The 25,634-nt window shown below is 33.1% G+C and overlaps 1 protein-coding gene across 1 annotated transcript in view; it reads right to left on the reverse strand.

Annotated features, from left to right (window-relative positions):
- Positions 1 to 795: 795 nt before the first annotated feature.
- LOC118194231 (ubiquitin carboxyl-terminal hydrolase 15-like) overlaps positions 796 to 25,634 on the reverse strand; it is a 103,456-nt gene continuing 78,617 nt past the window's right edge. The window contains exons 17-22 of the mRNA XM_085822124.1: positions 14,479 to 14,670; positions 14,298 to 14,368; positions 7,126 to 7,394; positions 2,192 to 2,295; positions 1,961 to 2,049; positions 796 to 1,878 (exon numbers count right to left, since the gene is read on the reverse strand). Of these exons, the coding sequence (XP_085678250.1) occupies positions 1,705 to 1,878; positions 1,961 to 2,049; positions 2,192 to 2,295; positions 7,126 to 7,394; positions 14,298 to 14,368; positions 14,479 to 14,670 (899 nt within the window). The 3' untranslated portion in view covers positions 796 to 1,704. The remainder of the gene's footprint in view (positions 1,879 to 1,960; positions 2,050 to 2,191; positions 2,296 to 7,125; positions 7,395 to 14,297; positions 14,369 to 14,478; positions 14,671 to 25,634) is intronic.

A 25,634-nucleotide genomic window follows, 5' to 3' on the forward strand; every position in this document is an offset into this window, starting at 1 on the left:
ACTTTCTAGTGGCTTTACTTACAGAAGAAAGGGCATCTTCGAAATTTTGAAAAGTGGAGAACCGATGATTTTTACCCAAGAGAACCAAGAAAGATTTTCTTATATACGTAATATTATTACTCTAAACAAATTTCTATTCATGCTAGTGTATACATCAAAGTTTTATACAGATAGCTTGATTTCCACCTATCAGCCTTTTTTAGGTTCCCTGTTTTTGAGAATTATTTCTAGTTTCTAACATGCTGTAATCTTAAATGGAAACAAATCCAGATCACTAATGTTAGCTACATCAGATATACATGAAAATTTGAAATTCTTTTTTGAAAATTCTAATATATGCCTAAGATTTGCATATCTCAGAATAAAATTTCTTAATTAAAACATTGCAGTTGGGACACGTAAAATTACGTTTTTCACCAACTGCATGTGGTGATCTGCAAGGGTGGATCATGTAGTAATACGTTTTTTATGGGCTGCTGGTAGAACGCGGGAAACGTAGCTAATACGAGCTATTGTTTTATGTTGCTAATACGAGTGCATGCTTGTTATGCCGCTTATTTATACATAGTACTATGCAGGTATAAACATTCCCACAATAGATTATGTATGGGATGGTAAGGTGATAAATAATAGCGATAAATGAGCTCATCACAACACATTATACCTGCAAATTTACGAATTTTGAGTCGTTTTATTTTTAGTGAATTGGGGTAGTTATTGGTGTTTAATAATTGGTAGTTATCGGTGTTAAATAATATAGGTTTGCTAACATTAACTGAAATAAACTAAACAATATACCCTAATAAAATTTATTAAGTGAAATAAATTAAAATTCTGTAATGTATAGCACAATATATTACAAGTAATTATGTTCAGGACTTCCAAATCGCATAGCAAGTCTGAAAAATTTGCACATAACCACAAAATAACTAAAATTATAAAATTTTATGTGACCACAAACAAAGGCTGTAAAAGTAGAAATTTAGTAGTTAAACTATATACAGGCAAATGAAAATGAAATACATAGCTTGAGATTTAGGCGGTAAAAATTAAGTTAGCTTTTTTTTTTATACACATATACATACATATATATATATATAAAGTATGCAGACTTTTATTACTTCAATACCTTACAGAATTTAATTTAAATGGAACAAATATGGCAGTTCTGAATAATTTTTACAGTAATTTCTACTTTTACAACTTCACACTGAAGACTTTTTCTTTTTGTAAGCAAAAGGTACCTTGTGTGGGCACAAATGTTATAATTGTTTCTTTAAGCGCATCATTCAAGCAAAAGGAAAAAAAAAAAAAAAAAAAAAAAAAGATGTATATGATGAAAATCACAGTATTCAGAATAGGGCATTCATTCAAATTTGGACTTTTTTTACAAGGTTTCAATGCATAAAACTGGCAAAATAAATAAAATTTCAAACAGCAGCAAGTGTTCGTACTGCCCGTTTTAAACAACCACTCCATGGCAAGACCCCATTTTATCAAAATGAAGCACTTGCTAAGTGTCCCTCGGTGAAGATTAAATATCTACAGCTACATACAAAACGTTCGAAAGACAATTCTTCTTCCTTCCATTTGGTTTTCTTTATAAATGTTGTCAGTCAGATCAGGAGATGTTACAGACTTCAGTAGTTTTCTTTCCTTTCATCAATTACGCAGGGAAAATTGCCTAGTTGAAATTATATAAAGCTAATTTACATCCATACTGCAATCTTCATCACTAGATGAGGCAGCATCATCATCAGGACTGGAAATGTGAGGATTTCGAGGAGCCCCCAGGGCAGCAGATATAGCCTGACGACTTGTATGGTGACTAATATGAGAATCATGGCGCATATAAAATAGCACGTATGCTGCCTTTGACTGAAAAAGAACAATTTGCATTAAATAAATTCCAACTACAAACAAATTATCTGTCAGATTCAATAATTATAGAAACACTTACAACAACATTTTCTTCAGAGGACTGGGTTACACTACTATCATCAAAATAATACCAAATACCATTGTTCTTGTTTTTACCATATGCAGTGTCTAGGAAGGGAAAATATATATATATATACATTTGTAAGTATACTTTGTAATACTTCTTTGTAGAAAAAATAAAATTCAAGATTTAACAATGAATTTTTAATAGAGTTAAAAAACTTCAATAATTACAGGAAACATTACTTACAATGGCCACCACCCATTCCTCCATAATGATTTGCAACGCCTATGAGATCATACACAGCAGGTCCATGAGATGGATTAAGAACATATTTTGTCATATTGAGACCCCTAAAGAGAATTATAAAGATGCATAAAATTTTAGTAGAAAGGAATAACAAAAATTTTTCAATTATATTCAATTAATTCTGGCATCAAATTTGAATAATTACATTAATGAGGGCGGTAAAAAATATTGGAAATAATTTTATAGAATAAAGTTCAAATCTCTTTCTTGCATAGTTGGAATTACTGAAATTTATACTTAATAGATATGAATACACTGCCAGGTCGCGAAGTGGCTAGTGCACCACACAACTGTACTACAAATCCGGGGTTCGATCCCGGGGCTGGGCAAGGTTGACTCAGCCTTTCATCCTTTGAATGGGTCGATAAAATGAGCACCAAGTTCGCTTGGGGACTAAACACCAGGCACGGCTAGATAGCTTCCCTGCAAAGCAGTTTTAGGGTTGCCACATTTGGCAACAAAATTGGTGATATGCCATGGACGGATGGAGACCCTTCTCAAATGAATTCTTACCGGTTTAGCCCAGAATGGTCTCGAACACAAGCCAAAAGCTATATAAACCCTGCTGGTCTGCACTCAGAGTGTGCCTCGTGTAGTGCGTGTCTGAGATTGTGCCTCGTCACAATGGGGGGGGGGGGGGTGTTTCTCATCAAGAGTGTCAGTTGGTGTCGTCTAGCGAGTCAATCGAGTTGACAGCCGGGCAGCGAGTGGGTCGTCAAGTGCAAAGAAAGAGTCTCATAGTGTATTGCGGTTAGTGCATCGTCAAGAGAGCGTGTTGAGCTCCAGGAACGACTGAACCGAAGAGTCAGGAGCTGTGCTCTGCGTTTCGTTGAGTGCATCACGAGTTGTAGTGTGGAGTTCCGAGAGCGCCCGAGCAAAGTAGGGAGCTGTACTTTGGTGCTTTGCAGTAAAGCTGTCACTACCGTGATAGCCTGATAGTGTGTCGCTGATCGTGCTAGTGTGTTTATAACAGTTCGACGACTGTTAACGAGATTTTGGAGCTGTCCTAATTAATACCGGCTAATAAAGTGTGTTTCAACACTTCATCAAGTATTGTTGTCATTATTCACTCCAAATCCATACGAACCCCGTACGAACGTGAAGGAAGAAAAAAACGTAACAACTGTTGTCAGAAAAAGAAAAACGCAACAATGTGTCAGAAGTGGGATTTGTGAGTGAATGCCAGTTACCCGCCTGCAGAGGAAAGCTATGGCGGAGGAAATGAAGACTTTGATGGACTTCTTAGCTGAGATCAAAGTCAAACAGGAAGAGATGAAAGCTGAACTGAAAGAGTTAAAAGCCAGAAATTTCGAGATAAAATCTGGATATAAAGAGATGACAGCCGAGATCAAAGCTACACTGAAAGATAAAAAAAGCCCGGTGAGAAGAAATAAATGTCAGCCATGAAAAGGTGCAAAAACAACTCTGAAAAGTGAAAGTGGAGCTTACAGAAGAAACTGGAGCTATAAAAGACGATGTGGAAATGAGAGATGTGGCTTGCAAAGAATCAAAGGAAGTAACTAACAAACTGCCTGAGAAAGATCAAGAAATGATGGATGAAGCATCTAACGGGATTAACAAAAACATGAAGAAATAAAAGACGGTAAAGAAACTTTTGATTCTCAAGTGCCTGAAGTGGAGGCGGATGAAAGTGAAAATGCGACTGTTAAGTTCTTTGAAACTAATAGCGAAGTTATGAAAACGCAGTCAGCAAGTGTTGAACCATCTGAAAGTTCATGTGATGCTGAGATTGAAGATGCTGACGTACAGCTGAAGCAGTGTGCTTGAGTACTGCAAGAAAATTCACCTACATCACAAACTGTGTGTATGCCTCTAGCACAGATTTTGCAGATAAAGACTTGATTTTAAACCTGGACACTTGTGTTTGTGAAGAATCAGGTTCCGATAATGACTCTGATGCAGAATTTGGAGCTGGTTCCCAGGAAACGAAGGAAAATAAGCATGTACTATCTGTTAAATATACGAAGGTGAATTATACGTATGCTGCGAATGAATTACAGTGTTGAACAAACTGTTTCAGATCTTCCTGTGGATGAAAAGTCTGAAAGGACTGAATCTTCATACTGTGATATGCAAAACACAAATAATCTGAGAACTGCAGTGGAAAAGTATTTGAACCGGGTATATTTTAATGAAAAGACTGACTCAAATTCATTCTTAACTTTAATTTGTATCATTTAAAATTGTTATGTATTTAATTTATGTATATAACTTGTACATAGTGTAAATAATTGTTTCTTTAGTTATACTATTTTTTTTATGTTTTGTATGTACTGAGTTTGGCTTCTGACCAAGGGTTGTACTGCCCAGGATGTGCAGTCCTTGGGAGGGGGCAGTGTTATGAAATGTCCAGGCACGGTGAGATTCCCCCGCAAAGCAGTTTTAGGGTTGCCATAAAATGGCAAGGGAAGGCAGGGTTGCCACATTTGGTGAGAAATCACCCATTTGGTGACAAAATTGGTGATATGTCATGGACAGATGGAGAACCTTCTGGAACGAATTCTTACTGGTTTAGCCTATAATGTTCTCAAACACCAGCTGAAAGCAATACAAACCCTGCTGGTCCGCAGTCAGTTAGAATGCCTCATCAAAAGAGTGTGTATGTGTGCCTCATATAAGGTGAGATAGTTAGTATCAAGTTGACAGCCGGGCAGCGAGTGCCGAGTGTGTCATCGAGTGCACTGAAAGAGTCTCGTAGTGTATCGCAGTTAGTGCATCGTCGAGAGAGCGTGTTGAGCTCCGGGAACAACTTGAACCGAAGAGTCAGGAGCTGTGCTCTGCATGTTCTCGAGTACATCATGAGTTGTAGCGTGGAGAGTCTCGAGAGTACGTGGAGTTCCGAGAATGACCGAGCAGAGTCGGGATCTGTACTCTGGTGCTTTGCAGTAAAGCTGTCTTCACCGTGATAGCCTGATAGTGTGAAATCTGTGTCGCTGATCGTGCCAGCATGTTTATAACAGTTGATGACTGTAAACGAGATTTTGGAGCTGTCCTGAATACCGGCTAATAAAGTGTGTTTTGATACATCATCAAGTAGTGTCGTCATTATTCACCCCAAATCCATACGAACCTGAAGGAAGAAAATAACGCAACAACTGGTGTCAGAAAAGAAAAACGTAACAGCATAATTAACACTTGGAGATGTATGGAAATATATTTTAATATTTTCTTTTGCTTAGCTTTCATTAAAAAAGTTTGCCATTAGGTGACTTCGAATGGACCTTGAATTACGTATGTCTGGAGGAAATTATGGCCAGATTGGATAACAGGCGCAGAAATTTTAAAATTCTTAAGACACTAAAAAAAATTTTTTTAGTCCAGGAAGGCTATTATTTTGTTTTGGCATTTTGCGTTCATTCACTATAAATTTCGGTTCACTTTTCAAATTGTTGACACCAAATATTATATTTAAAGAAATTAAATAATGAAGAATCTGCATAAATGTATGTATGTTTCTCGCATTGTGATAAAAAAATGGTACCTAGAGTCATCAAATTTTGAATAACATTTACATTTTAACCCGAATATGGACATCTGGAAGCTCGAATTTGGAATTTGTTTTATTATTGACTTCATATTTTGTAAGACTTTGACAAATTTTAAATTAACATACTCAACAATTTCAAAGCAAGCAATGGCAACACTGTATGAGGAAAAAACAAAGTCTCTAGTGCACGAGACTGTGTATAGGAAATTCTAAAGATATACTCAAAATTATTTTGTGGTATTACTGTTGAACTGAATTTTATGGTTTAAGTGTAAAGAACATGATATTTAATAAATAAAGTAACATAAAACGAATAGCCCATTTGTGCATAAAGCTGTAATGTAAAATCTGAAAGCTTTCAGATGTTCATATTTTTTTTTTATTTCTTTGCTTTTGTTTTGCTTGCTATCTATGATACTGCATCTCTAGGCAAAACAAAGAGCAATTAACAATGGAAAGGTGGAAGCGTTACTGGAGGACTATAAAAACCAGCTCAACAAGAAACAATCATCATCAGAAGCAGCGATAAAAGGTAACTGCCTTTTGAATGTCTTCAAAACATGTCACGTCATCCCTCCTTGCTCTATCTGATTATCTTCTGGTTTTGCTAGTGGATAAATATTTGCACGAGCAACAGTTCTGAAAACAAAATGTCACACAGATCAAATGATAGTTTTTTGGCTTTAGGGTCAAGAACTTTTACAAATACAGGATTAACAAGCTAGTAACTCATTGAAAACATGTATTTGAAGCTGTAGGAGATTATTTTGCTGAATAAAATGCATTTCCATGAAATTACTAGGTTGTTATTTCTCATGAAAACTACAGCACAAACTTTTATGAATTCCTAGTATAAATTATGAAAGATAGAGATAATAGAAAAACTGACATTTAGAATTTAACTGTATGGATGGTTACTACACATTTTATTAATTAAATAAAACTTCAAGTGATTGTTAGCTAACAACTTTTACTTATTTCATTTTTAAACAGTTTGAGGATACTTGTTCAATTTCATGCATTATTTTTAGACTTAATAAAACTGTTTTACAATTTGGTGAACTTACATTGTGCTGTTAGCAGCTGCAAACACTTATTTAGTACTAAAATTTAAAATAATGGCTAAATCTTAAAACAATATAGAACATCTAAAAAAGTAATAAACAAAACCTGATAAATAATAACTTAAGTAAATGGCTGCTAAACAAAGTGGTTCTAAATGGGAAGATTTATTAATTATGTCACCAACACAGCATATTTATTACCATTCTGGCATTTACATTCAGTAGATTTTCTGTAAGAACACTTCTTAAAATTCATGTAAGAAATATACAGTTTCAGTATTAACAAAAATTATGATACATACTCAATAGGAAACTCAACAAGAGTATCCAGTTTATCCCTCCAGTAACGATTGTATGAAAATCTCTTTAAATGGATAATGAGTACTTGAGGCAAAGACCACAGATCAAACTTCTTAGTGGCTTGTTGGTGTTTCTGACATGATGGACAATACCAAGGATCATCAGCGCCAAGTTTTTCTACAGTAGTGAACAATTCAAGACATTCGCTCAACTGGATAACTTGCTTCTTTTGAGACATTCGGATATTCATAGATTCATGGATGATATAAGACTGAAAAAATAATTCAAAGTTCAATCAAATAACAATAAATCTCAAAAGAGAAGATATGTGATTTACTGCTGTTGAAAATAATGTGGGAGATTTTATATTGCTGTTTCCTTACAGATCTTGCAAATTTTTACCCATATTTTCACTGCAACTTCAGTAACTCTGAAAGTCAAAAACATGTGGTAATATAGAAAAATTAAGCCCTTGAATACATTCTTACCAATAATAGCCTTCATTTAATAGTAGCTTTTCAAGCATAATGAGCAAAACAAACAAATTGGTTTTGCCACTAAATTGTAAAAGATAAGAGAGATGTTTGTCAGGAGAGATGGGAAACTGTAACATTGTGTAATTCATATTTTTAAAATTTATCACAAATAATATGTATTTAAACTTTCCCTTCCAAGTACGAAATAAGAGCATAGCACAGCATCTCAAAATTTAAGAATAATCCGAGAAAAACGCTTACTGGTTCAAGTTTTTATCCAATATCCAATGGCATAATATTTTAGGTTAATTTTTTTGCAACTGAAGACAAAAAACTTCTGGACATAGGTCACCTCAAGAAATATACAAATTAGATGATTGGTAATGTGTTGTGTAAATGGATGCATGTAGGAATTTCGGTATGTAGTGTTGTTTAAAGTTAATGTGGTTTACAAGAATGACTGGTACTTATTAATTATGACTCAAAAGTATCATCAAGTGAAGGGCAAAAGTAGCTGTTAACTGACAAGCTCAAGGAAAGGGCCCAAACATAAATGGAGGTTACTCTAGATCTGAGCATTTCGCAATGTGTCAAACCAAGAATTTGGTAACATTTTTTAAACAGTGAATCAGTTAGTGGACATTTTGCAAGGAGGGCCATGCAAAAATTGCATCCGAAGATAATTTTTTGTCATTGTCGATGAAGAAACCAAGAAGCAACTACAAGAGAGTTGGTCTCAGATCTTTAGGCTGCCAAAGGAAGTCAAATCAGTCATTCTACTGCTGCATTAAATCTTTTCAAGAATGGATTGTATATGAGAAAAATCTGATGTGTACACCACATGACTTCCTTGTACAGAATACTAAATTATACGCATTTTTTCTTGCATTTTATTTAAACTTATTAGATTGAATTAAACCTACTTCACCGACAGCGCATAAACCACAATAGAATAAATGCATTCTTTAAAATTCACTTTGTTTATCATAGCGACACTCTGGCGCTAGGTTTACTTAACAGTATTATATTTCGTTCATATTATAACTCAGAATGCACAAAATTTATATCATTTAAAGAATTATCTAATCGTTGCCACATATGTTCTATTCAAATACTATAATAAAGCTAGAACTATGAATAAAAGAAATTAAGCAAACAAAACAAAAAAGAAACAGTTTTTTACAGACGATTGAGTATTTTTCATTCAATTAATTCAGTTTTCACTTCACGACAAGGCAAAAATACATAAAAACTCAAAATATCTGTATTTAAAAATTACGAAGTAAATCTCAAACGCTTATTTCCTCGAAAAAATTCCAGAAAGGATTAAGCATGATTTAAATAATACATAAAGGCGTTATCTTTGTTGTTGCGAAGCTAAGTTTTTCTAGATTGGCAACAAATCCGCTACTCAGCTGTTTCAAATGTAAACAAGAGCAATGGCCACCATCAAATTAGGCTTAGCGGCACTTAAACAATTTTAAAATTGTTGATAATTCTAAAAATATTGCATACAGATTTACTAAAGGCATAAAACCCTTAACCGGAAGATAAAAACAACATAATTAATCATTTTTAAAGCAAAAAATGTACAATTTACAAACATATAAGAGTAAAGAAACTGAGATTACTGAGCCAGGTAACAGAGTGGATATATTTATATACGTTTGGCGAGGCCGATTGAAACCAAAATACGAGGTGCACATTTACATGTTATAGTAGTCTTATATACAAAATTTCAACGTTCTGAGGCTACTCGTTTTTGAGTTATGCGAGATACATACAGACGTCACGAAAAATTATCTTTAGAATTCATTTTAAAACAGTTTTTTTTGGAGGAAAAGAATCTTTTATTCTGTTCTTATGTACAGATATCACACAAAAACATTGTTAAATTGCATTCGAAAGCGGTCAAAGTGGATATTTTTGTTGAAATATGCTGCCTGAAGCTTTTCGCGATTACAATACTTCCTTTTTACTTCATACAAGGAAGTAAAAATCAATAGTTTTTGCCCCATTCATTTTATCTTTTAAAGGAACATTTAAGATGGTGTAATCTTCATGTTTGGTGGAGCTGAGAGGAAGCAGGTGGATAACTGCATACAGACTAAACTGTGATTTTAGATCTGTTTTTATATGGAGGGAAAGAGGAACACACAACCATTGTTCATGAAAGAGGCTCAAATAGATTTTATTAAGAAGGCTTTACTGAGCTATATATCTTTGATGAAAATTCTGTAATGGATCACAGCTATGTGGATGGGATACTGGAGCCCAACATAAGGTGGTTGAGAAACACTGTTCCAGAATTTTGGCTAATGGATGACTATGCCATACGGCACCAATCCGACACCATCTCTGGAGTTAGAATTTTTGAAAACAGATGTCGTTTGAATGGATTTGTCATCTGATCAGACCTGATCTGATTGAGCATATGTGGAATGCTTTAGGCCGCTGAATTGCAGCATGCCAAATGCCTACCCAGGATTTGAAAACTGCACTCTTTGAAGAGTGGCATGCAGTTTCACAAGATCTGATTAATTCAGATCAGAATAACAATAGACCATATTAAAGAGATATGATAGAAAGATAATTTTTCCATCATTTTAAAATTTCCATAAATTTTTTTAGATTAATCAGCTAGCAAATATAGTATCCTATGTCAAATAAGTTTTGTACAAATTGTTTTTAAAAATTTTTTTATAAGTTTTATTTCTCTGAATATCCTTTAATTTTGATAAGCAGGGTTTCAAAAAAAGGGGGGAGGGGTTTTTTAATACTTTCAAATACAACATTACAGTATCGAAAACATTAATCATTTAATTAAAAAATCTGATGTGGACAGTACATGACTTTCTTATACAGTCTATTAAATTATAAACATATTTTGCTGCATTTCATTTAAACTTATTTCCTTGAATTTCATTACAGACATATTTCTCATTCAATTAATTCAGTTCTCATTTTGCGGCAAGGCAAAAATACATAAAACATCTTCATTAAAAATTTTAAAATACAGAAAAACACCAAATACAGTTTAAAACAGTTAAAAAAACAATTTTTACAATTAAAACTAGAATTTCTATGCAAAAACAAGCAATCCGGCTAACAGGCAAGAAGACAGATTTTTCGGTGCACAAAACTGAAAGTTTACTTTTGGTTCCACATGGCAAAAAGAGCCAGAAACTGACTTAATTCACTATTCCACTAAAGAGTTTCAAATTTAAACAAATGGCAGCTTCATTAGGCATAGTAGCACTGAAACAACTTTTAAATTGTTGATAATTCTACAACTATTGCATGCAGATTAAGTAGAGGCATAAAAACCTTAACCGGAACTATAAGAACATAATTCAATCACTTTTAAAGCAACAAATGCATATGTTACCAACCTATAGGAATAAAAAAAAAGTTTACCGAGCCGGGTAACAGAATGAACGTACATATACATGTGTACTTTTGGTGCAGCCGACTGCAACCAAAAAGGGAGGTCACAACTATACATTGTAGTAGTCTTATGCACAAAATTTCAAAGTTTTGAGGCTACTCATTTTTGAGTTATGCAAGATACGTATGTACATCATGAAAAAAAAAATCTCTTATAATTACATTTTACAATCCGCTTAGGAAAAAATTCCGTTATTCTGCCTGTATATACAGATATCACGCATAAGCATCTCTCGGATGAATTCAAAAGCAGTAAAAATAGATGTTTTCGTTGAAATATGACACTTGAAATTTTTTGCCATTACAATACTTCTTTAACTTTGTACAAAAAAGTAAATATGTATTAGCAACTACAATTTTTACAACTACCTCACATCAATTACAATCCGCTACGTTAGATATCTCTAGCTAAAATACAGTTCAATCCATATATGTATTTTTAAAGATTGAGGGATGGGGAGGAATCTATAATTTGCATGAAAAATACATTATTTCTGAAAAGAATGATGAAAGACTCTCTCGGCCAATAAATTATAATTTAAGTGGGAAGAACTCATTTTATCTTGTAATACTAGGCATATCATAAAAATTCTCTCTTTTTATTAATCACAGACTAAATTCAAAGTCTTCCTTCTTTACAAATTAAATATATTACAGCATTTATTTTGTCACGGTAAATTTGAAAATTACGCATTTCAGTTCAATCTAAGATCAAATAACTTGTGTGAGTGTTCGAAAAAAGTAGCTAGAGATGTGGAATAATTAATTTCTCCTTCATAATTTTCATGCCTTCAGACCAATTTTTAAAAACTAGTTGTGATCTCACCAGTGAACTTATCTGTAGAGTGGCTGCTTTCTTTCTGTTTGTTTATTATCGCAAGCAGACTTTTTTTTCCCATGCCATGTGGTGTGTGGGCAATTTTTATGTATAATAGGATGACCATAGAGAAAGCTGCAACAGCCTGGTGATGGTTCTCTGTGTTATAAGCCCTGTTAACAAGAGCAGATTCAACGGGTTCTTCCAACGTGTCCAATTCACACGGCGAGCAAGCATTAACAGCCTCTCAGAATCGGAGGTAGAACTTGGTAGAATGATTCCCGGACGATTAATTCTGAGAACACATTCTTTCTTCCTTTCATTCATCTTTGTAGGTGCACTATACACCCAACAATTTTATACAGATTATATTTTTAGAACAACTGACAATAGGTGGCAGAGAAGTGAGCGAACTAGTATGTTAACGGAAAGAGAGCTGAAGCAAAAGTGGGTGGTTATATAACAAGGAGGCTCACTAAGAGAGGGTTTCAGTTTAAGTCACTTATTAAGAGAAAGTTTCAGTTACTGAAATTTTGAGTTCAAGTTCTGAATTAGCTACACCATCAGCATTAAGCAAGACGTAAGTCGTACAAGATAGACTGACCTAGAAATGATGCAGAATTGAAGAAGAATGAAGAAAAATGTTTACTATTTTTAGAACACAGGAGGAAAATGCCAAGTGAAATTAATAGAGATAAATAATATGAAATTATGGTAAAAGCATGTTAAAATTTATATGCGATTGGATGTTTATAGAATATGTCGAGAGAGTATTTTTTCTGAAACAGAAGTTTATTATTACATCTGCATAATTGTTCCTTTTACCCTCCATATATAAGAGGCTCTAATTTTATGATCCTAATTATAAATATACAAACTCTGGCCAATGAATTAGAGAACACTGAGATTTTTACTTGAATTCCTGGAATCAGTAATCTAAATTTTAAATGCAGTAAAAAATGTTGAATTTAATTATTTTGCTTTTTACTGCATTTTTACCCAGCATCACAGAGGACTTAAAAATTTTCAGAAGAACTGTTAATTATTTAATTAAATAATTTAGAATAGTTCATCAGCTAATTTTGAATAGAGAAATGCAGTGGTTTTCGAGTGGAAGGGGGATCACAATTGAGTCTTGATGTATCCTTTTCTGGATAACATTTTATCAGATTTGATTGAATTTATCTTCTTTTATATTTTCCTGGTTTTGGTATTTTATTCAAGTTTTTATAATTTTTTTAAGTTTTCGTTTCACATTTCTTTAATTCTTATTTTGCTTATTTATAGGATATTTTGAAATTTATTTGTATTGAACTTCACTTCTTTTGGGTTTTTGTGTAAAACTGGTTTTACATTTCTTACTTTTTGTCTATAATGATCAATTTTCAGCAGCATATTGTGCAAATACGTGGAGCAATTTTTTTTAAATATAAAGAATTTGTGATATTATACATATATATATATAGTTTTAGGAAAATTTATTTAGAAGTACTGCTGGGCCTTCCAGTTTGGTAAAATAAGAAATTGCAAATGAAGATAATAACAGTGGAACTGTAATTTCTGCAATATTACTCCCCCTGTATTGGTGGTTCTAAAATATAATTTACCAATATGAAAATTAGCATCAAATTTTTATGTGTGTTAAATTAAAATAAGTTAAGGTTATTTAAAAGTTTTTGTGATACTCTGCATGAACAAAAACCTTTGTTGTAGAATTATGATTACATGCATTGTAATTTTCAAAATAAAATGAAACAATGCAGTAAAGAGAGATAACTTTCCATTTTTTTTTTTTTTTTTTTTTTTTTTTTTTTTTTGTGAAAAGCATTACGTTTGCTGTAATGCTTTTCACAAAAAGTCAGTTCCTTGTTAATAAGAGAAAGATGTTTTTCCCTTATGAAAGGTGATAATGTAAAGGCTCTTCGATATCGATTAGATAGATAGATAGGAATTAAAACAACATTAATGCAGGATTTAAAAGAATACATTTGCATTAACCTACGTAACAGCAGCAATAACGAAATAAAACACTGCATGAGGATATTAGCAATCTATTAGAATTTGTAAAAAACTAGCATTGTGGAAACATGAAAATTTACATTAGGTAGTACTACTGGCATTTCAATAAAAGATTGTTGTTAAAACAACCTACTGCTCATAATGTACTGCATGACAATCATGTTTCCTCCTGCAAAATGTAGTACAACAAAATTTAAATTTTATTCTTTAACTCCATATTTAAGGCTTATAAAGACAGTGGATATTAGATTCCAGTACAGAGCTTTTGGAGAAATTTTAGAGACATATGGAAAAGATGTATTCTAAGCGTAACTTGCATGTATAATCTAACATATTATCCATAGTTCAATTTGCATAAAGTCAAAAAAGGGGGGAGGGGAGTAAAATTCATTGCATTGTTTTATTTTCCACTTACCAGCAATTCCTTTTCATCTACACATTTTTCTTTGATTCGCTCATCAAACTCAACTGCTAAATACATTTTCCCTGCAATAACAATTTAAAAAATAATTCAAATGTTTTCATGCACACAGAAACAAAACTGAGATAATAATGGGTATAAGATTAAAATTTCATAAAACAAAGAATGTACTTACGATCCACTTTTAATTGCTGTCCATCATTTTTAAAATGCTCTACTTCTACATTGCCCAATGCATTAATACTGTGTATGGTAAACAGGAAGCGATTCTTTTCTTTCACATTATTAATCTCATCACAGTCTATGTTTTCTTTCTCACAATCAGATGGTTCACTGTCATAATCTTCACCATTAGTCATATCTATTTCTTTTAAAAAATACACACACAATTAGGAAATATATTCCTTTTTAGAACAGAGGGCCAAATATAATTTTATTATTCCTACAGTTTAAGTTCAATGTGTGTTAAGATAATGAACACAGAATCTTTTGTTCTTAGTTATTAAGACTCATATTGTGGACAATATATTACTCAGAAACAATTCAGGTTCATGATTTCTTATCAGATTGACATCCAACAAATGTACAAGTCAATGCATTCACTAGACAAGGGGTCTCCAACCTAAAGAATGTGTGTCTCTAAGATCACATTCTAGAAAATATGTTGGATGGCGGGCACCATTAACCTTTTCAAGGTGAATTTAAAGTTGAATAGATACATGCAACATAAATAAAAAAAAAAAAAAAAAAAAAAAAAAGAGAGATCGACCGCATATTGCTTTGTGTTGTTATCTCTGTTGGATGCAATTTCTATTTCATTAAAATTGAGGAAACTTTCACAAAGAATTTTAAAGAAAACTGAAATATTTTTACTGTGATTGCACAGCACAGGGCACACGTTAATCAATCGGCGGGAGCCATGGTGCCCGCAGGCATAGGGTTGGAAACCTCTGCACTAGACTAAAAAACAAATCATATCTTTATTATTCATGCATGATGACATGGTTTCTATCATTAGAGAAAATGAAAGAATCATTAGAGAATTTCCGAACATAATGAAGAATGAATTTTTTTTACTTGGCCATGCAAATTTAGCATAGCAATATCCATTTTTCTTCAATTACAGTGACATACCAACCTGTATTATCCAATGAGAGCCATAAGGAGGGTTACGGTAATTCCTAGCATTACTGCTGCAGTGAGCTGGCACTATATTGTGCTGGAACCATATTCGTTTGCAAACAGTTGGAGGAAAACAGGAAAGGTCCCAGCAAGATATCTTACAGAAAGGTGTCATACATTTGGCCTTTCAAGTGACTAAATGGAATGTACAGTCCTACTTATTATTCTGTACCATGCTAGCCCAAACATTAATGGAAAATGTCTCTAGCAGGTAAGTGATTTTATGCTAGGTGCATTATTATATGATTAAAGGCAAGAACTGTGGGTGCTGAAATGTACAAACAAAGCCTTATCAGTGAATCAGACACATGAGCAGAAGTCAGGATTTCCTACAGCTTACTCTGAGGACAAAATTAGCCCACAAAGAATAATCATGTGGTTTCACTGCACTATTTGAAAATAATATGTATTGATTTTTTCTCCCATACACATCATCTCATAAGCTTGCAATGCTCAACATAGCAAATTTTATGTTACAATATTAAAAAAAATAAATAAAGCTATCACTGTTCAGGAAACTAAACACGGATCTTAAAACAGTAACTTAATATCTGCATTTTAATATCCACTGGATAAATGAATGTACAATTTCTCGGAAGGAATGAGACAGAGATATTATTTTTTACTAAAAAGTGCAAAGCCTCTGGTATGAAATAATTTTCAGACTAGTCATTTATTTAATGCTTTAGCCATTTATGCTGCTTTATTCGTATGACAGATAATGGAGAAAATCTTTATATTTTAAAATTCTTGAGGCGTATTTCCTGCAGCACATCACAACATCACTTTGGAATCTTTTGACACCAGTAGAATCCTTTTCTGCAGATGTCACTTGGGTATTATGAAGCACCAATTGTCGGAAAACACTAGTTTGGTTACCATTATAAATTTGTTCTGGACATAACTTTTGCTATTAACAAGGTTGCCACTCAAACAGCAGAATGAAATTCCCTGACTTTTCCAGGTTTTCCAAATATGTTTCGAGAAAATTCCAGTCTATCCGCGTAATGTACGTTGGCTGTGCTAAGAGGTAAATTAATTATGGTATTACTTGTACTGTGTAGCAAATTCACTTAATTATTCAATAAATCCCAGAGGACATTTATTCTTAATTATTCTTGGTATACTTTGTTTGATAATTTTGTTTACTTTTCCACTTAAGAAACTTAATAAAATTTAAGATATATACATTAGATAACAATTGTACGTTTTATTTAATTATTACTCATGATCATCACCAGTTCAACATGAGGCTAATCCGGTTCTTATAAATCACAACGCAATGCTAAAAGTTAGGTTAGATTTTAGGTAAATTTAATTTGTGTGAGGTGTCTTCTTAAAAGGCACCTTAACACTTGAAAACACAAATATAATTATAATAGGAGTTGTTTTCTCCACTGAAGATTGAGATTAGAATCTCCCCAATCTGGAATAAAATAAGGCATTTTTTGCAGACATTCTGCAGCTAAATGAAAGAAAGAAATCTATTTAATATTTTTTTACTAAATTGAGGTATTTTACATTTATTTCGCAGCATACATAAGCAAAAAATATGTGCATTAAATTTTGTGATGTCACATACTGCTAGAATTAATTTCAGGATTATGCCAGAGAAAATTTCTTGAAATTTGGAAATATTATTTACTAATGATAAATAAATTTAGAGGGAAGAAACAACATTAAATGATATGAATAACATAAAAATAAAGATAATTACTTAAAAATTGAATTAGAATAATCAATGATATTTTAGTGAATATAGTTATATTACATGGTTAGCCTAGATGACTGATTACTATTTTTTTATTTTACTGCAAAATGACAATGTATTTATTAAAAAGAAAAGGTTTTGTGGTAAAATCCTACTATACGGTACAGCCTTCGCACGATTTTGAAAATTGTCGCCAAGAACAAAATGACTTATTTACTGCTCATCATCATGTCGCCAAATCCCGCTGTACCATTCATGGAGATTATTCTAACCAAAGAACGTCTATGTAAAGAAGAAAAGGTTCCATACACGTAAATGCTATTACGTGGCTAGAAAGCGGAGGGAAAATTTGCCAAGGGATTTGGCGATGGAACCTGGGGGCCATAATTTCCCTCTCCGCGATGTGTACAGGAAATTGAGAAACACGTGTTAAGAAGAAACGTTCTTTGACAAAAAAGAAAACTTCGAAAATCCGTTTCTAGATTATTGAGAAAAATCCAAGAAGAAACGTTTTATCAAAGAACGTTTTTTCTTGGATTTTTCGCAATAATTTTAAAAACGGATTTTCGTAGTTCTTTTTTTTTTTCCCCTGAAAATAACTAATCCATGAATTAATTTACTTGCGCGAAAAAATATTTTCTTTTCCTTTAGAGTTTAAAGAAATTTTAAACGATATTCATTTTATAAACTCTTGATAACGTGACCTTCGAACTTCGACACCGGTTTCGAGCTTTGGCGATAGATATATCGCGCACAACTGTTTCCCTCTATGATGGAACGGAGCCACGTCTGTTGCAGAGAGGTTTTCTTTCTTTACAATACATATTTTTTTATTCTAACCTTCATGGTACCGTATACTAGGATTAAACCCATTTTGTTTTATACGAGAACAGGTACTTTCTTTAGTTCATGCACTGCACATGCGATTCCCGAGGTTACTGGAAACCAAAAGTTGCGGGAAACTTGATTTGCCTTTCAAAGACAAATTGGAGCTGCGAAAATTGGCTCTATGCCAGCTTCCCGAATGACACTCACGTGATACACAATTCGCCAAAAAAGTTATCTCTTCCGACATCGGCGCAAAACTCGTTTTTTTTGGCGGGATCGTTGTATGAAATTCCCTGACTTTTCCAGATTTTGACTAAAACACTTAAATTCCCTGACTTTTCCCTGAATTTTTTGGTCAATTTCCGAATTCCCCGACTTTTTACGGTTTTCCAGGTAGCATGGCAACCCTGTATTAATGAATTCATCTGTAACTGCTCACGTGCTTTGTATCAGCTGAAGATTTTCCACCCAAAATTTTTAACTGCTTCATACATGCACTTTTGAAAATAGTTAACCAGCCTCTGGAACATGTGCACTCAGATTTTTCAAGTCAGTTTCCTAATGAAATATTTTGGCTTCAGCTATTAGCACTATACCCGTCAATGACATGTTCTGACTTTGACAATTCAATAATCACTTCGCCACGATCATCAATTTCAGGATAATGAATGATTTTCCTGTTACTTATTGCAAAAGTGTCAGAATTCACATAAAATTCAACAAGTTTCCTGCTTTTATGTTAATGTTGCACACTGTTGACTTTCAGTGCCATACTCGTGGCATAGTTTTAAGATGGAGATGGATTTATAGCTGCCAACTTTGAAATCTTAAACCCCAGGAGGTTTTTGCTGTGCTACGACACCATGTCAAAGGACTCCAAACAGACTTCAATTCACTTTATAATGCACAGTTCAAATTGCTGAACTGTTTGTAATTCAATTCAAAAGTGAAATATATTAGCATTTTATTGGATATTCTAAATGTTACGTTATTTGACTAATTTCACCTCATAATTTTGAATAAGGAAGGAAATCTTTTACTTGTTGAAGCACTTTTAACCCCTCGAGGACCAGCACACAGAGAACAGTGCGTAACGGGACCAAGCCCCCCAAAAGTGGAAGGTCACCACTGGCCCACGCATTTTCAGCAGTTAAGCCTAATTTTACAAAAAATGTATATAAAATCAGCATTTTAATATAATGACCTCAATTTCTGAAGTTACATATTTAATATATTAATTCTTAATATGCATTAATATAAAGAATGTCACATTAATGATTGAAACATGTGAAATACTAAAATTATAACTATACACATGAAAATAAAATTACAAATACGGAATTTAAAAGAAAATTAAACAATAATTATCTGTTACCAATTAAATTCCAAATTAAAAATTCTGCTGCGCATGGAATAATTCAAAACAAAGATCGACACACAAGACAAAGATGGTTTTAATCTGAGAAATGCCGAGTTAGTAACACACATCATGCATTGGGAAAGCTGATTCTTCTACACTCTAATTGTAGAAGAATCAGCTTTCCCAATTCCCTTTTCCCTTCTACAATAGAACATAATTCTACTACAGAATTCCCTTTTCCCTTCTACAATAATAGTGTAATGTTACTTTTTAATTAACCAAGAAAGCCTATGTTAAGTTTTAATATAAATATTTAATATTAAAAAAAGAAACTTGTCTGAGTTTTTCCATCACCGAAGTTCGGCCCCCGTTACACCTGACAGATGCGTTTTCTCACATTCTCCTAGCCAAACAAGCAAATAACATAAATGAAAACATAGAGCTGGATGCACTTCCCCACATTCTAACAATGAAGAAAGCAAAAATCAACAACAACAACAAAAACAAAGAGAGAGAGAAATTTCCAACGAAATACACAAAAACACTGGTGACTCTTTAACATAAGGAGCTGTGATTCCCAGTTTGTTTAAACCAATAAATCATATAAAAACCAGAAGCACAGATCAGAAACTAATGCCCATACATGAAGATCCAAAGACATACGACTCAAACAATGTTAAAACTGCTACCATTTAATGCCATCTATTGGAATTTAAAAATTCAAATAAATCTGTCTGTTTTCAAATGATGCATACACAATGCTGGATTGAAGAGATCAGATCTCTTTGCACAGAAGTAACACTGGACTGATAATAGTGGAATCGTTGATCATGACCGGGTTAAATAAATCTACAAATGTTAACAGTGGATTAAGACAACTCAGATCATATGAAATTTAATAAGACAAAAATAAAAAACTCAGATGAAACAAAATTTAATAAGGAAAATTATTGTGAAAATCATTAGAGGTAGGGGAGTGGAATTTGCTTAATTTAAGTTTCACTAATTCAATATATTTCATTTATTGCCAGGAAATGTTTCCTTTAGCACAGGTTAAAAATTAAAATCTGGAAGATTTAGTAATTTACAAAGAGATGTGATGAAAAACCAGGAGAGTTGGCAATTATGCTTTATCCGCTTTTTGCAGGAATTGTACATTTTCCTCGACTGACATTGAAATATGCTTCAGGATTAAATTCTCTACTGTAATCCAAAATTCAAACTTTTGTTAAATCAGCTGTAATAATAGCTTCCAAGAATAAAGTAAAATAAAAATAAGCTAGGTCAATTTAGAAAATTACGTAAAAGCACAGTTTTCTATGACAACTAAAGATTTTCAGAATCTTTCTCCCTTCCCCAGCTTACCCCCCATTTCAAATAAGTATATCATGGGCCTTTACTTACTGTTTAGGTCATAAAAAAAATGCTAATTCCCACAGCCATTTAAGGGATAAAACTGTGACTGTGACCAATGTCAAGCAATCTTTAGCCACAGCAGGACTCCCAATCAACAGATGTTTAAAACAGGGTTGCCACTCAAACAGGAGAATGAAATTCCCTGACTTTTCCAGGTTTTCCAGGTGTGTTTCAAGAAAATTCCAGTCTATCCGCGTAATGTACGTTGGCTGTCCTAAGATGTAAATTAATTATGGTATTACTTGTATTGTGTAGCAAATTCACTTAATTATTCAATAAATCCCAGAAGACATTTATTCTTAATTATTCTTGGTATACTTTGTTTGATAATTTTGTTTAGTTTTCCACTTAAGAAACTTAAAATAATTTAAGATATATACATTGGATAACAAATGTATGTTTTATTTAATTATTACTCATGATCATCACCAGTTCAACACGAGGCTAATCCGGTCCTTATAAATCACAACGCAATGCTAAATAGTTAGGTTAGATTTTAGGTAAATTTAATTCGCGTGAGGTATGTTCTTAAAAGGCACCTTAGCACTTGAAAATACAAATATAATTATAATAGTTGTTGTTGTTTTCTCCACTGAAGATTGAGATTAGAATCTTCCCAATCTGGAATAAAATAAGGCTTTTTTTGCAGACGTTCTGCAGCTAAACGAAAGAAAGAAATCTATTTTAATAAATTGAGGTATTTTATATTTATTTTGCAGCATACATAAGGAAAAAATATGTGCATTAAATTTCGTGATGGTATGTCATCATACTACTATAATTAATTTTAGGATTATGCCAGAGAAAATTTCTTGAAATTTGGAAATATTATTTACTAATAATAAATAAATTTAGAGGGAAGAAGCAACAAAAAAAAAAAAAAAAAAAAAAAAAAAAAAAAAAAAAAAAAGGTTTAAAAAGATTTTGCGGTAAAATTCTAGTATACGGTAAGGCTTTGGCACGATTTTGAAAATTGTCGCCAAGACCAAAATGACCCGTTTACTGCGCATCATGATGTCGCAAAATCCCATTATTATTCTAAACAAAGAACGTCTATGTAAAGAAGAAAAGGTTCCATACAAGTAAAATGCTATTACGCCGTTAGAATGCGGAGGGAAAATTTGTCAAGAGATTTGGCGACGGAACCTGGCGGCCAGAATTTCTCTCTTCGCGATGTGTACAGGAAATTGAGAAACACGTGTTAAGAAGAAACGCTCTTTGACAAAAAGAAAACTACGAAAATCCGTTTTAAAATTATTGCGAAAAATCCACGCAATAATTTTAAAAACGGATTTTCGTTAAAAACGGGATTTCGAAACGTTTTTTTTCCCCTGAAAACAACTAATCCATGAATTAATTTACTTGCGCCAAAAAATATTTTCGTTTTTTTTAGAGTTTAACCACTTGCGCTAAGACTAAACTTCACGGTTGCGGTGCCGTGCGCTACAATATAACAAGCGGTAAAGTGTCTCATTTACGCCGCTCCGCATCTGCGAGCGCAATCCAGAGCTGTAACTCGAGAAATAAACAATCTCGTTGTTAGGCGACGTGTGCACCACGTTATTTTCATTTTTGCGATAAATGCTTATCGACGTGGTGTTCACGTCGCTCACAATTTGAGACAAAAGCATCTCGACGTGCGTGGCACGTCTTTTTAGCGCAAGTCGTTCAAGAAATTTTAAACGATATTCATTTTATGAACTCTTGATAACGTGACCTTCGAACTTCGACACCGGTTTCGATCTTCGGCGACAGATATATCAGACATGCACAGCTGTTTCCCTCTATGATGGAACGGAGCCACGTCTGTTGCAGAAAAGTTTTCCTTCTTTACAATAAATACATATTCTTTGATTCTAACCTCCATGGTACCGTATACTAGGATTAAACGCATTTTGTTTTATACGAGAACAGGTACTTTCTTTAGTTCATGCACTGCACATGCGATTCTCGAGAATACTGGAAACCAAAAGTTGCGGGAAAGTTGCTTTGCCTTTCTAAAAGACAATCAAATTGGAGCTGCGAAAATTGGCTCTATGCCAGCTATCCGAATGACACTCACGTGATACATAATTCGCCAAAAAAGTTATCTCTTCCGACGTCGGCGCAAAAATCGCTTTTTTTGGCGGCATCGTTGTATGAACTTCCCTGACTTTTCCAGATTTTGACAAGAATACTTAAATTCCCTGACTTTTCCCTGAATATTGTGGTCAATTTTCGAATTCCCTGACTTTTCCCGGTTTTTCAGGTAGCGTGGCAACCCTGTTAAAAATGACAAGCAGGAATCTCTGTGAGATGGATGCAAAATTGTATATATGGCCCATCTGTTTTTTGTTGAGGATTACATTCTCCATTCTTAAGCTTCAAAAAGTTAAATTAATCCTAAATAAATAAATGCTGGTGATTTGGATAGTTAGAAATCTCGATTTAAACCTCTGTACTGTATTACAGATTCTTGTATTGCAGGGAAAGCTACAATACTATATAACACTCACAAGCAATTAAGAATCCTTTCACATAGCTTCCAGTTGTTTGAACATTTTGCAGTTTGGTAGCTATCTACTAAGGAATCATTTTCTGTGCATCCTTTGAGCAGTTGCTATATTCTTGTCTACACCCTAATACACAAAATGCATACCAGTAAGATCTGCTTTTATCTGATGTTAAAAAGATTTAGATTAGAAATGACATTTTACAGCAGCTGATCACTCTGACATATGAATCTCAATGGAGCTCCATACCACTTTTGTCCGCACATTTAAGGCAACAAACATACAACATAAAAATTTTCAAATTTTCAATTTTGGGTTAAAAAAATAAAGTAGCCTAAGGCAATTCCAAAAATATATCATTTACGCATGTTTAGATATTTTAAAAGACCGAAATCTTTTATTACAAAATATAAACAAGCACTAGCAAGCCCACCAGTTTAGAAGGGACAGATGTCTGCTATGTCAACAATAAAGCCATATTATTCAGCTGGTAAAAAGTATGTTTATAAACATTCTTTGTTAGAACCTGTTTTATTAACTGAGTGTCTAAAAAAGAAAAACAAAAACAAAAAAACCCTCTACTGCCACATTGAATTTATGAAAGAAGTTAAAACCCATCGCTCAACTGGTCTAATGTTTAACGCCGCTGACTGCCGTGCCGAAGGGCCCGGGTTCGAATCTCGAAGAAGCAAAGAAGCACTGATATTTGTAAATGTATACTGTCCATGCGGCATGGGTGCACTCAAAATATGCGGTAAGCCAAAAAGAGGTTGGTGGTAGGGAAAGAGGAGTGGGAGATCCTATGTCCCATACCCCCTGGGGTTCTCTCCATAAAAATTGGGGGTGGAACTGAGCTAAATAACACTGTCACCTGTAAGGTGCTTAAGGCTGTTGCCAACAACAGGTACTCCTTGCACTGTTATACGTCAGACAAGTGAAAATCAACAACCCCGAAAGAAAGTTAATAATTGCATCTGGACATGCATACCAAGAACTGTTTTTGTGAGTGTCATCACATTAAAATTATGTTTATTAGATGCAGTAATAAGTTTTAATGATAAGGTACAAAGCCACAATACAGTAATGTAATTATCAGGAATACAACCAGGATTTTATACGGTAAAGTTTTTGTGAAAATAAATTGCAATAGAATTCGTGTTGCTCATCTCGCTCACCAAAAGCTTTCTAAAATGGCTAGAAAGAAACACAGAAACAACTAGATGGAGAAATGCCAGTTCAAGATGATTATAGGGCAGGAAGATATTAAAATGATTTTTTTTATAAATTATTAGTGTTTAAATGTTTTTTTTTTTTTTTCAAATTATTTATTTATTTATTTATTTTTTTTTAACTTTCAGTACACTTTTCTTAAAATCTATTCAGCCTAGAAGGCTTAAATTTTCCGCACTTGTTTATCTTAACTATTTCCTTGCAACTACGCAGGATATAAAATTTATGATCGTTAGTTTTGAATCTATTAAAAATTTAATATAATTTTTTTCTAAGATTTTCAAAACATTTTACTAATTTATTTTAAATATTTTTCTTTTTAAGTAAAATGTATACTACTGCTTATTATTCTTAAATGATATGTTTTTAACCATCATGTAACATTTGAAGGAGTTTGATGCAGTATTTTTAAAGAAAAAGTGTACCAAACTAGCACACTGTCACAAAAGATTCGCCAAAAGTTAAACAACTGGGTTTTAAAAACATTAAGCTTTAAACTTATGTTTTATGTGTTTTATATAATCTTTGAGCTGTGTATTTTAAATGAAAAAAAAGAATTTAGAGTATATGTTTATTTTGAGAAAAGTTATACCCTAATAACTTTCGTCCCGAAATAGTTGCATTTTGCCAGTTGACATGTCACATGTCCCCTTAACAAAACCTGCTTTTCTTTATATTTTTGTCATATATTTTACTATTATGTTACCTAACACAATCTCAGCATGTATAACTACTGTCACACTATTTTAATAATAAAAAAAAAAAATCTAAGAACTCTAATGCAACCACAAAATCATTCATTATATATGGCGATTGGAAACTGACCATACAGCAGCATACTCGGCTAAAAGATAATTTTTTTCATAGCTAAATGCTGGTATTTTGAACTTTTAAATTTTATATTGCTTATAAAATTGACATCAGTTTTTTTTTATTTTTTAAATGGGTTGAACAATTAAAATAGATGTTTACATGAGGTGTTGGCAAAACTGTGTACCAAGCTACTTTACTGATAAGCACTTCTTGCATAAAACACAACAAAGTAATGTAGCTTAAAAATCACTGGTTACCATACCAATACAACATGTTACATACAGCAATTTACATGAAAG

The sequence above is a fragment of the Stegodyphus dumicola genome, chromosome 8 (genome assembly GCF_044657685.1).
Source record: "Stegodyphus dumicola isolate Sdum_Otavi_A_Nest chromosome 8, ASM4465768v1".
Lineage (NCBI taxonomy): Eukaryota > Metazoa > Arthropoda > Arachnida > Araneae > Eresidae > Stegodyphus > Stegodyphus dumicola.